General features: G+C 42.2%; 1 protein-coding gene across 1 annotated transcript; it reads left to right on the top strand.

The window, feature by feature from the left end:
* The first annotated feature begins 831 nt into the window (after positions 1-831).
* On the top strand, positions 832-9383 carry tbx22 (T-box transcription factor 22). The gene is made up of 8 exons (XM_005916546.2): positions 832-1370; positions 1792-2050; positions 3218-3319; positions 3397-3571; positions 5610-5774; positions 6574-6638; positions 6942-7027; positions 7121-9383. Exons 1-8 carry the CDS (start codon positions 1235-1237, stop codon positions 7645-7647), a joined length of 1515 nt encoding a protein of 504 aa, XP_005916608.1. The 5' UTR covers positions 832-1234; the 3' UTR covers positions 7648-9383.
* The last annotated feature ends 4451 nt before the right edge of the window (positions 9384-13834 follow it).

A 13834-nucleotide genomic window follows, 5' to 3' on the forward strand; every position in this document is an offset into this window, starting at 1 on the left:
CATTACAGACCCTTTTTCTTCCCCCTGTGCGCCAAACTCCATCTGATCCACGCATTTATGAGAACCAGACTATTGCGCACAACCTCACCGGGTACCACGAATAAGAACCCCACTTCTGTACCAAGGAAACGGGAGACGTGAGCGCGCTTTACGGAAAGCCTTCAAATTAATATAGGAAATGTTAGCTTCAGCAGACATGCAGAGAGTTTCACGGTGATATTTTACCTTCCAGATGGTCCGAGTTAACAGATCTAAATATTTGTGCCTTTCGCCTCCTTACAATATTTGACAGAATAAGTGTATTAACCTATGGGTCGTCTAAATAGGAGAGCATCTCAGAATGCAAATGAACGGCTTATTTGTTTAAAAAAAAAAGTCCTTTACATTACAACATTTACATTTGACGAAGATACAGGATAAATTCAAGCCATCAAATTTATTTTTGTCTTAAACGTTTAATTTTATTATTTAATATGAGTCGAAGATTACTGCCCAAATTTATGAACTGACCTAAGAATTTTGAATTTCTGAGGACAGTGAGGCGCGCAAACATGCTCCTACAGGCTGTTCCGAGACCAAAGTAACACACAGCAAAAAATATCCAACATCTATCGAGTCCTTTTACTTTTCTCTCAACGTTAAGAAACAAAAAGATATTTCAGATAAGCTTCATTCAGGTGCGTACTGAGCCAAATGGCTGCTTGTTTTGGTTCCAAAGTTCCAACGTCGAGCGTAAAAATACTGATTATGAAATGAATGTCATTATTTCACTCTTTATTATTTCACTTTATTCTCATTCGTTTCAGTTAATATGAATTTCAGGTTACATTAGAGTTTAGGTGGATGTCTACTACGGCGCGGGGCCGCACGTGAAGGAATGCGCGCTCTCCCCTCCTTCTCTATGACGCGCAGAGCGGAACCGGAGGAACGAGCTCTCTGTGAGAGAGGGAAGGCGAGAAGTTGATCCGGTTAAAGGGGGGAAATGTTGTAGTGAGGAGAAGAGGCGTGCCAATAATCAGGGAGGTGTTTTTGATGCGGGCGCGCGTCTCGGAGAACACATGGGAACGCAGCGGTTTAATTACGCAGCGTCACGCGGAGCTCCCTGAGGTGCTGCGGCTGCTGGTGTTTGCTCTGCCTGTCCTCTTCTGAGCGAGCTAGGAGGCTGAACTTTGTGCGGGACGAAGTTAAAGTTCGGGGGAATACAGGAGCCGTACAGACGGTGTTTCCCACCAGGATGCAGGGACTGAGCTCCCGGGCTCACGCCTTTTCGGTGGAGGCGCTGGTCGGGAAGCCCTGCAAGAGGATTAAAGTGTCGGAGGAGCACGAGCCGAGCAGCGCTGACACCAGCGGCGATAGGAGCATCTTTCCCGGTGAGGACACTTTTGCACCCTGCTGCTTTTTATTTGAAGGACTTTTACGCACAATTGGGGGGGGAAAAACAGAAAACGCACAACTTTCTAGTTGCAAGGTTCAGTTGATTTTTCATCTTTAGGCCACATTTAAAGTTCTCAAAAATTAAAATTCTCATGATTTAGAATATATTCAATCAGTTAAAACTCAAGAGTTATCACGTGAACTTGCTTTTGAGGAATAGGGCTAAAATTAGCTCGCTCTAGGAACTTTAACATTCATGAAGTAAAATAAGATTTATAATATTACCAATTTTTAAAATTTCCCCAAATTAAAAGAGCTTCCAAAGTTCTGGCTTTCCATTAAATATTTTAAAAAAAATAGACACATTTCTGTGTTTTTTCTCATTTCTCTTTTTTCACTCCTTTTCCCACTTTTCAGACCAGAATAAATATCCCATCAACCAGCTACAGAAAGCATGTCCGACACCGAGGAGGGGAGAGGACCCCTCAGCCTGTGACCCGCAGGGACAGACTGACAGATCACAGACTGAAGACTCTGACCCGAGCAGCGAGGAGAAGAAGCCGAAGGAGAGCGACTGTCGGCCGGACAGAGAGGTCCGAGTAGAGCTGCAGGGCTCCGAGCTGTGGAGGAGATTCTACGAGATCGGCACCGAGATGATCATCACTAAAGCCGGAAGGTAAAACATCTGTGCAAGAAAGACTAAATTCAAAGAAGTTCGTGTGAAGTCTTAGCCCCGCACAAGCCGTCTTCCTGCTGATTTTACCAACTTTAACCAGCTTTTTTTTTTTATTTAAAACGTTTAAACTCCAACTGTATTTGCCTCCACGTTAACAAGCAAAGAGCTACAGCCGTTTTTCTGTAGATCACCAGATACAGTGCAGTCTGGCCGTTATGTTTTTAGTGCCACAGTTTGAGATTTCAGTTAAAACGACAGTTTAATCAGATACTTTATCTTAGTGCAATTTAAACCCGTCGGTTTAGTTTTCAGTCCGGGCCTCTGAAGGGGATTACCCCCGCAAATAAATTTAAAAAAGACTTGTCTACATTTGTAATGATAACTGAAGGTGTGCTTCCTCATTAAAGCGTCTGTTGCAAATGAAATCCAATGTGGAGCGGGCTTATCAGGCTATGATAATTACATTAACTGTTCTGTGGTCACAGGTGCGGCTTTATCGAGGATTTTAAAACGCTCTATCATGATACAACCAATCGGAGGCGAGCAGAAGAACAACAGTGTACAATAAGATCACTCCCTAAACTAACGAGGCAGCTATCATTAAACAAATTATGAGGTGAAGAACAAAAACTGAAAGTGGCTTTTCATCACGTGGAAATATGTCACTTACTTTTGCTTTTGTGAATTAACTCATATTCATGAACTAAACCGTTTTCTAAATCATTCTTAGCTTGTATTTTACCCATATTTGCCGATCTGTAAGATCTCTTTTATGTGACGCATCGTTTGCACAGAGAAAACTTGTTGTTGGGAGTGTAATTAAGCTTCTATCTCAGGTTCGCAGAAAACGGGTTCTTGCTCAGATAAATGAGTTATTGGAACATGACTGCGCGCGGAAATCTAAGTTCCGTTTACTCAATCACCGACAACACGCGCTGTAAATCTCGGACAGTGACGACGCCCTCAGGGCCCCTGGAGGTCCCTGAACTTTCCTGTGAACCTGGCCGGCAGAAGCAGAAGCGTCTCGGCCTCTTCTTGTCTTTAAGGCGTCGCTATAAACTGAAATCCGTGATGGCCAAATACGCATTTAACAGTTTTATTAAGCAGCTTTCATTAAAGAGATCAAACACGACTTCTCTCTTGTTATTTTTCCTCTCCTCTCATCAGGAGAATGTTTCCTTCTGTGCGCGTCAAGGTGCGCAATCTGGACCCTTGCCAGCAGTATTATATCGCGATGGACGTCATGCCCGTGGACTCCAAACGTTACAGGTGAGCGCCGATTTTTTTTAATATTCTTGTTGTTGTTGTTTTTTTCCTTTTACTTACACGCGCTTTCCTCCACGCAGGTATGTGTACCACAGCTCGCAGTGGATGGTGGCTGGAAACACGGATCACTCCTGCATCTCGCCGCGGCTCTACGTGCACCCGGACTCCCCGTGCGCAGGAGAGACGTGGATGCGTCAGGTCATCAGCTTTGACCGAGTCAAGCTCACCAACAACGAAATGGACGATAAGGGACATGTAGGTAACCCACACGCTGCCTCCTGTTGCTCTTCTTGCTTTGGATAAGGATCAGATGCACTGAGATTAAAAGGGAGTTCGTTTTTTAAGCGGATGTGCTGAAGATCATTCTTTAATTTTTGTGTATTAGATCATGATATTAACAAATCTTTTTAATCATTTTTATGTGTTTCTGCGTGTTGCTTTTGCTTTTCTGACTGCGTTGAGAGTTTCAGTCCTTAAACTGCTCTCCTACACATTTGTAACATCGAGGGGAAACCTGGATGTCTTAGAGGGAGGAAGGAAGCGGAAATACTTCTCAGCTCCAAAGTTTACCGCGAAAGATTTAGCAATCTGCAAATGTTGTGACCAGGGAGACATCTGGAGGCTTATTGACTCGATCCTGCTCTTTATACGTCCACGCTGGAACTTGTGTGTTTGTGAAATTAATTTCATGTTTAAAAAAAAAGAAAGAAAAGAAAAAAGACAAGAATAACTTTCTCGAAATCCACATCTCTCGTGGTCAGTGTAAAATCTCAAATGGACATTTTACGCATTTTTAATTAACTTTATTGTCTTCACTTTTTTTTTCTTAACATATTGCTGTTTGTCAGTAAGTGCTGAGTTTATTTTAGAAAGCGTTTCCCTCCACTGTGAAACCTCATATATCACATTACCGTTTTTTATTGGGCTTTTCTCCTGTGAAAAGAAATAGTCTAGATCAGAGGTGTCAAACATAAGGCCTGGGGGGCAGAATCAGCCCGCTGAAGACTCTAAGCCGGCCCATTGGGCAGCTATAGAAAATGGGAAGGAGTGGATAGAGTTTAAATTTCTATCTTTAATTTCATAAATTTTACAGCTTTTCCTATTAATAAAACCTCTCCACCTCCATCGCCTTTCATCATACAACATCACAGTAATTTACTAACAGATAAAGAGCTAAATTTACAGGAAAGTTACTGTTTCAAATATTAAATATCAAATAATATGAAAATTTTAATGAGTCCACAATAATTTAAAAAACAAAAACGTTTGTAATTACAGGATAGTCTGTTTATATTAAACTGTATTAAGAAGAGCTTTAGGCTTTATAATTACAGAACAGTGAACTATTATAGCCTTTTCTATGATTTTACACATTTATCATGTTGTTTCACCCATTTCAGATCACTTAACATCAAAGTGGACTGTATGTGGCCCACGACGCAAAATGAGTTTAACACAGCTGCTCGAGATGTTAGGACCACAAATTTTTACAGTTGTGCTGTTACATTTACATGTTTATTTGTTTTGACTCTTTTCAGTGTTTTTAATCTACTTTCCAAAATATATATTAAAAAAATGATAATATTAATATTCCACCTCAAAAAATTGTGCTATAAAACCCCCAAACAACCTTCTAGGAGACCAGTTTTACTCCATGACAATATATGAGGAACAAAATAATTGTTTCATATATTTTGTTTTGTTCGCAAAGAGGTCACATGTAACCCATAGTGTATTACTAATAATTTGTCAGACCTTTGTTAGTAATATGACATATTTAACCATATTTGATGTTTTATTAGGTTTATTTGATGAAAGGCACATTTGTGCTAAATACTTTTATAAAACGTAGAGCTCTTCATAATTGTATTTTAAAGACTTGGATATTTCCTTTCATTATCCTGTTAATCATGTAACCTACTGTCGTGCACCAGAAGAAGATTTATATCTAAAACAGCCTGAAATCCACTTTTTTAATTTCCTTTTTTTAAGAATGAAATTTATTTTAAAATCTGTTTTACATTTTAAAAAAAACTACAAAGTACAGCAAAATTTAGTTTTTGCCAGAATTTTCTTTATTTTTTTGGATTGTTAGCACAAAAAATGGAAATGACAGATTTACAAAATTGCATTTTTTTATTTTAAAGGGTTTTTTTTTATATAAAAACAAAAAAGAACATGCAGCTGTAATACTTGATATGTCCGTTTCTGATCTGAAAGATGATTCCAAATTGATGTCCACCTTAAAAAATAAATAAATAAAAAGCCTTTCATTCTTCGTCTCATGATGCAGATCATTCTTCAGTCGATGCATAAATACAAGCCACGTGTGCACATCATCAAACACAACCCTCGCATGGACTTGTCTCAGATCCAGTCGCTGCCTGCTGACGGAGTGCACAGCTTCTCCTTCCCAGAAACAGAGTTCACCACAGTCACAGCCTACCAGAACCAGCAGGTAACACTCAGCAGCAGTGCTGAAATACTTCTCAATACTTCTCACAAACAGAAGGTTTGAGCTCAGAAACTAAGCGCACTAATGTTGGATTGTTTCTTTAATAAACATCTGACTTTTTCATGAATTGGAACATTAACAAAATGAAGTGATGTTTAATAAAGAAAAATCAGTCAGTGACTCTGTGTTACTACTGTTTGCCAGATTTGATCAAAAAACAGATGTTTAGCCTTTTCTTCCTTGGCACGGTTGTTATGATGATGTTCCAGTGAACAGCTCAGGCTGCTTGACCTCATAAAATGTCCACATTGTGAAGCCAGTGAGGCCCGGTTCCATGTGCTCGCAGCCAAATCATAAATTTGCAGTGTTCTGATTTTCTGCTGGTCCAATTGCTCAGAGAGGGTGTGTGTGTGTTCCCGTCGAGGGGACCTGACCCTGCTGTTGGCTACCATTCCTCCAGTAACAGAGCCCTCCGCAGGGACTGCCAGCTCTTTTCATCAGGGCTCATTTTACTATCAGTGAACGTGTTATTATAGAAATGCAGTAACGAGCTGTGACTGCGCCGACTGCCGCCGTCCACGGCCTATTAAAGCGCAGGATAAAACCGAACGACCCTGAACCCCTTCTGCAAGAACCCCTGTTTGACATGGCTGATCGCCTTGGGTGCTGCTGGGAGATGCAGTCCCGCGGGGGTGCTCTGCCACTCTACTCTATTGTAAAAGCTGAGCTCATTGTTAGCTTAAGCACGTCAACCGTTGACAAATCCACTCTAACCCGTGTCTGTTCCTCTCCTCTGGGCCAGATTACAAAACTGAAGATCGACAGGAACCCCTTCGCCAAAGGCTTCCGAGATCCAGGAAGGAATAGGTATAGCAAACTCTCACTGAACGCTGAACATAAACACTTTTTATTTAGCTGAAAGTGCTCCACTAAAGGACCCAAGAGGGATTTAAAGTTCAACCACTGAAATCTGAAGCCACATAAAACCTTCAAATAAAGCTGAGCTGAGTAGTGCAGAATTTCACACCTCTCAGTACCAAAATTTAAATACCTGGAATAACGTTTTTCATTGCTTTTACAGTATGTATAAATATGTGTGTGTGTGTGTGTGTGTGTGTGTGTGTGTGTGTGTGTGTGTGTGTGTGTGTGTGTGTGTGTGTGTGTGTGCAGGGGAGTGTTGGATGGCCTGCTCGAGTCATATCCCTGGAGAGGCCCTTTCAGCCTGGACTTCAAGCCTTTCACCATACAGCTCCAAGGTAAAGTGCTCCAGCTCTATTTACTTCTGAGATTTGACTTTTTTACCGTGTTGATTCAGTGTCTTATTTTTTTCCTGTCCTGTCCATTGACAGGGAGCTCAGGGTCGCCCACCAGCAGTGTGAAGAGCCTCCTTCCCGTCTCTTCATCTTCATCCCTTCACCCGCTGTCCTGCCAGGAGGCCGCTGTCCACGCTTTCACTCTCCCCCTCTACAGCAAGACCTCCACCACCTCACCCAGCATTTCCCCTCTGCCCAGCAGAGCCTTCTCCTCCCTGGGAGCAGACAGACTGAGAGGCTTCTCCCCTCTGCCTCCTCTCACAGACCTCCCGCTGTTCTCTGCGCTGCAGGGGAAGAAACCGCCCCACTGCAGGGACCCGTGTCCTCACGAGTCCCCGGGGTCTCCTTGCCTACTCCCCTTACACTGCCCTCTCAGCCCTCAGAGCTCTCCTCTCCCCCCACATCTCTCAGACACTGTAAGCCCGTATTGCCTCTACCGCTACAGCTTCCCTCTGAACCCCCAGCTTGCAGCCATTTCCCGGCACCCCAAACTAGCCGAAGACACTACAGACTGTCTGCTGCGCCAGCCTCCCTGGCTCCCGACCACCAACCACTGCCTCTGACGGCTGGACGGCACTTGCGGGCTCCGGCCCATTGAGCATAACAATCCCAAAACTGAACACACAAAACAGAAAGGGCTGATCCTCCTTGATCCGACTGAGAGGAGAAATGTGGCTGTGGGGACTTCTTTGTATTTATAAACTCTTTTACACAAACGTGTTGGAGTTACCAGCACAAACAAGCGATCCCGAGGCAGATTGCGAGCAGCTCCTTTTCATTCTGCAATCTCGTCTAGAGCCAGAGAAGCCAAAAACGGAGTAAACAGAAACATTCCTGTTCAGGCAGGATGCAGATTTTTATTCGGGACAGATTGCTTTTGACAGTTCAGTCCACAGTTTTACTGCATCAAGGGCTGTAACAGTGTTACCAAAGAGCATCAGCAATGAGGTATGTAACAGAACTATTATAATGAACGTGTTTGTTAAACTGACCATAAGTGCCCATTAAAGTTTTTTCGTGCTTTTTGTTGAGCTCCACAACTTCCAAATGGTCTTTTTATACACTTTCAAACACGGCAGTGCACACATAGCACACGCATAATGACAGTTCTGCTTGAACATAAATGCCAAAATTCAGAGTAAAGCACACATGCAGTATTGAGCAACAGGAAGCGAGTTTGAAGGAGACATGATGAAAGGGTGCACATTATGTTCCAATTATCTGCCGCTGTCCATTTAAAGTGAACAAAAGCATGTTTTGTGTTTTTGAATCTCTGCGTCAGGCCTGGCCACCCCTGACTAATAATATGAGCTCATCAGGTTTCTGTGTGATTTTTAGGGGAAGAACCACAGCTGCCAGAATCCAGGCAGCCAGTTTCCATTCCTGCATTTTATTACCAATAATAAGGCTAATCAGAGATGCATGGAGGTGAAATGGTTATTCAGTAGAGCCCTTTATTCGGAACAAGAGCTTTGCTCCCTGAAACAGTTTAAATCAGCTCTTTTCTTGATTGTTGTGTTGTTCAGAGTCAAATGAAAAGCTATCACTACCGTTGGCCAACACAACACAGTTGTTTTGGGGTTTTTTTTGCGTTCATACCAAATGGGGCACACCCGTTCAGCCACTGATGTGATAATTCCTGCCTTCAGCTCAGTCAGAAACCAGCACCCGTTCATCCCTGTCTCTCTCCTCCCTCTCAGCAGAGCTAGGAACAGCAGTTTAGGAAAAGTGGGGAGGGAGGGAGAGGGAAATGGCCTGTTTCCCGACAAACGGTCATAACCAAACAGCAATTTACTTGTCACAGCCGAGCATGGCGGTGAGCTAATGTGAGCTGGACGTGGAAATAGCAGGAAGAAGTTAATTGAGGATCTCGGTAAGGGGATGGCCCGTGTTTTGGTGAATGGTCAGGTGCGCCGCTATCAAACAGCCTGCTCTTTGTCTGCAGACCGACATAATCTGGACAGGTTATTTGATACTGTCTGTCATTTCCATTTGGCCTGCATAGGACAATCATTTTAAACTCCCTTCTAATTCCTGATCTTTCAATTAGACAAATTGCTTTCATACCAGGAGGGCTGAACATTGCACCTGTCACTCTTCAGTGAAGCAGGCACACGCTTGTGGATATTAGAAGGAAAAAGATAACATGAGCATGTGGGCCTAAATATGAGTGTGCTAAATTGAAAAAGATAAACAAGAGGTTTGACGCACATTCATAGAGTCTGAAATAGCTAAAACTGTGTTTGATAAAATTCAGTTAAATTCAGTGTTGCTTACATAGCACCAAATCATAACAACAGTCGCCTCAATGGGCTTTATATTGTAAGGTAAAGACCCTACAATAATAGAGAGAAACCCCAACAATTAAACAACCCCCTATGCTGTGAGCACTTGGTGACAGTGGGAAGAAAAAACTCCCTTTTAACAGGAAGAAACCTCTGGCAAAACCAGGCTCAAACTGGGGGCAGCCATCTACCATGACTGCACACTGTGAATTAATACATGAAGGAGCACACTTACACTGTAGGCTTGTACTTGTTGGTTTCAACATATAGCAGTGTTCATAGTATCATGTCTTACTACGTAAAGTCCACGATGAATGGTGTACCTGTAATGGTCAAAAAGCTGAACAGCTGTACCTCATCAATGTCCATCAAACAATTTTTCTGCCAATAGAAGGAGAAATATGCCGCTAGTCTATGTTCCACCTAGAAAAGGTGGATTTCAGAACTCGTTACAGCAGTAAAGTCAGAAAAGCAAGAAAAAACAGAATTTGTTTCGCTTCTCAGGAGGTAGAGCCAGTCATATGTCACTAGCAAAGCAGTGCAATACTTGTTTTCTTATGGTTAAAAACACCTCCACAGCACGCTTATGGATAGATCCTGATCAGTACTCCGTGAATGGCTTATTTAGCAAGTCACAAATACGTGATAGTGGCAGTAAAGATTCAATTTAATTGTTTTTAAAGGTTTTACACTTTTACTGCCATTCGCTCATGCCATCTTGGATTGTTAATTTGGAGTTTGCGGGACTGCTCCGATTTTCCAAATTGGAATTTTTTTGTTTTATTGTTTTTAATTTTGTTTGATTTAAATTGTTCAAGATGAAAATTCTAACTGGGAATTGTAAATTCTGTCTTCCAATTTCATCTGGAAAGCAGAATTCATATAACAAATAAAAAAAAATAAAACATAAAAAAAAAGCTACCTGGCTAACTGCAAAAGTATCCGGTCTTTAAGTCTGACGTTATCAGCTGTTTCCGGGTCCAAACTCCACTTCAGATCCCAAAGTTAAACTAACACTGCAGCATCACTGAGAGCTAAAAACTGTTTAAATTCTTTCATCTTTAATAAAATGATCAGTGTGGCTGCTCTACCAGGTGTAACAATTAAGTTTAACATCCAGGCATCCATGAAAACAGAATTTATTAAATTTAATGGCGTTAGAAGTTAACAGGAAGTTAGCTCGCTAGTTTCCACTTAACATAATATACCATGTTCTGACTGAGAGACTTCTGAAAAAATTAAGACATACAGCTCTGCTTCCGACATAAATAAGGACAGGAAACTAAACAGTAGTGACGTTTGCTGGGATACTGAATTTGGGCTAGCTGTCTACACAGCTATGGTTAGCATAATATAAACACATTAGCACAGTGAAGCTGGAGGATGAACGTTAACTTTTTTCCACTCGATAAGTTAACGCGGGTGTTCCCGATGGTTAGGGACAAATGCGATCGCATGGCAGGATGCTGTAAACGGACCAAACTTCAGTCAGAAGAACAACAGAGATAATCCATTCACAATAAGGGGTTAGTCATTAATATACTGCCGTGTGAGCTGGGCTGTAGTTACATTGTAAGGTTTTTAAAACGAAGCTTTAAAATGAACAGTGGTAATAAAAACCGAGATAGGCCGACAGTTATCAATACCTTTTTTAGGGGCTTGTTCAGATTAAATAGAACCTTAATAAACATAGAGTAGTTTGGACCCGGAAACAGGGTTCTTACATGATTAGCTTAGGTTATCTTAGCTTCGTTTAGCTTAGCATAAAATTGGAAACTTGGAAGAATATAAAAGCAACAATAGTTCCTTCGACTCTCAGTAATGAGAGTTACATGTATTTACAGATTATAATTTAGCAGGATATTACTTGGCTAGTTAAAGAAACCGTGTTTTAAAACCACTTAAAAGATGGATGTGTATTGTATGTAGGCTAAGTCTATAAGAAAATGGCCCTTAGCTCCCTCGTTAAACACTTTCCTGGTGACTTCATGGGCTGAGTCGCTAGTTTTATATACAGAAAAAATATGAAATTCACTTTGTGAAATCTGATTATAATTTAAGACAGAAAAGACAAATTAGTTTGCTCATTGACTTGTAAATCTTAAGTCGTTGACAATTTGTTAGCTCTTAGGCTAAGAACTTGTCAACAAGTTCTAACAACTTGTCAATCACAAGTCATTAGCCAAAGACTGTGTGGTGTCCCGTGCTCTCCCGTTATATCCGCTTTCAATATGGCGATGTGAAAAAGTTGAGCTCAAGGCTTTATAAATTTACTAACCAGTGGGTGACATCACAGGATCTACTATCCATCTTTTTGCTGTGTTGGTTAGACCCCATAGCGTGTTGAAGGTAACAGCTGGGTTAACCTTTCATCAACTTGTGGAAGAATATCCATATCTGCCCATTCATCCGCTCTATGAATTTGCCTTATACTGAGTCAGCATAATCCTCTGGTTGAAATAACATGGAGGCTGCGCTTATGAAACAACAGAAAGGGTGGCTTGTGTTTTTTTTTGTGTGTTGATTTTTTCTGGACTGTTCCACTGTGATTGACAGGCAGTAAAGGGAAAGAAATGTGACCCCGAAGTCATTTGTTTCCAATCATGTGAAATGGCATCCTGAAACAGGAGAGAGGCTCAGCAGAGAGTCGGAACGTGTAAGTATACTCTGCCTTCATTAGATTAAAAAACATGAAACACACACACCACTAACACGTGTATGCCAGTTAATAATAGTTGCCATACACCCACTTACACACACATATGCTCATTCAGCTTAAACGCCCTGCAGCCAAACTCGTGTTCACCTCTGCGTGTCTCTCGTGAAGGTTTATACTGGACCCTATTTTCTCTGCAAATTCAATAAAAGCTGGTTATTTATCAGGTCAGATTATGGGACATGACTGAGCTCAGCTGTAAAGTTAAAAGTGAAACCAGCTGTGGCTGAAATTGAATTACACTCTGTGAGTAATGTGAAAAGCAAGAGCAGTTTAACAGTTATTAAGCACTCCTCTACCGCCCCATCGACCAGGCGTACGCTGCACAGTTACAGTGAAAGTGCTCCTCTCCTCCTCTCTGTGATCGTTATCTCCCTCCTAGTTACAGATATAGTCCAAAACCTCTTCTCTGACGCAGAAGTCTCAATGAGTTAGATTTCTATTTATATGCACGTGTATACCTTTCAGTACGGCCACACGTGTGCGTAGACGGGGGTCATGGGGGCTTCGCTTTGGCATGTGCTCCCTGACAAGCCTCTGTCTTACAGGAGCAGAGGTTAGATGAGTGGAGGACAAACTATTTTAACATGTGGTCTGGCAGCTGGCCTCCGTGTTTGTGTGTGTGAGTTTTGGGGTTTCCTCTGCATGTTCCATCTGGGCCTCAGACTCATGCCATTCTTCAGAAAAAGTGTTAATCACCCAACCAGTTCTTGCATTCTCCCTCATTTCCCAAATTTATACTTAAGATCATTTCTCCCAGTCCATGTATCATGCTTTATCTTTGGATCTCCTAATTTAAGAAGCCCCCAAAAAAAGGGATTCAACATAATTAACACACTTGCAGCTATGTGACAGTGCATCCATTTAGCTAAAGCACTTTCTGCACAAAGATTGTCCAAAAAACACGTTCTACCCTTTATTATATGCAGCTCCACTCCTCCTGGGAGAAAGTGTGTGTGTTTGCTAATTCCTCCCCTTGTCTGTTAGGCTAAAGTGTGATTCTACAGGTGTGTGTGTGTGAGAGAGAAAGAGTCTCTGGCATTGGTTTTATTTAATACAAGCCATCAACCCCTTTGGAACAAGAGATGTGAGATATTCTTTTTCTCTTTGCCCCTATCTCTGGCAGAGGGATAGATCGTTCTTACCTCTTTTTGCTTCCTGTGTATGACAGGTTATCACTCCTGGGACAGATACAGAGGGGGGAGAGGGGGAAATAGGAATAGAGGCAGAGAGTGATTGAGTGAGAATGATGCTCCGTGGCTGATGTATCGGATGGCAGATGAGAGGATGAGGCGAGGGTGTGGGGTGGAGAGAAAAAAGTGATTTAGCACCAGGCTGTACTCTCCTCTCCTCTTATCCAAGCCTCTGCTTCTTTCATGTCTCAACCAAGGGTCGACCCGCCTGCTGCCCCAGATGGTGCTGTCTGTCTGGGCTGCCTTCTACAGGATGTGCCCCTCTCACCCCCACATCCACAGACCTATACTTGTATAATTGATTTCAGGGGGGAAAGGCCGTCTTTCTCTTGTGTTTCTCACACACACACACACGTGGACAGCTTGCCAACAGCTAGTGCCCCCGGTGCACACACACACATACACGCGGCCGGCGCTGTGCGCTGTCAACGCTAATTCAATTTGAGACGCGGAAGTGTGACTAACAGCAGACCTGCAGAGTATTTTACCATATGCACCACACACACACACACACACACACACACACACACACACACACACACACACACACACACAC

This window comes from Haplochromis burtoni, unplaced genomic scaffold, assembly GCF_018398535.1.
Source record: "Haplochromis burtoni strain Fernald_Lab_line unplaced genomic scaffold, NCSU_Asbu1 Contig_19, whole genome shotgun sequence".
NCBI classification, from domain to species: domain Eukaryota; kingdom Metazoa; phylum Chordata; class Actinopteri; order Cichliformes; family Cichlidae; genus Haplochromis; species Haplochromis burtoni.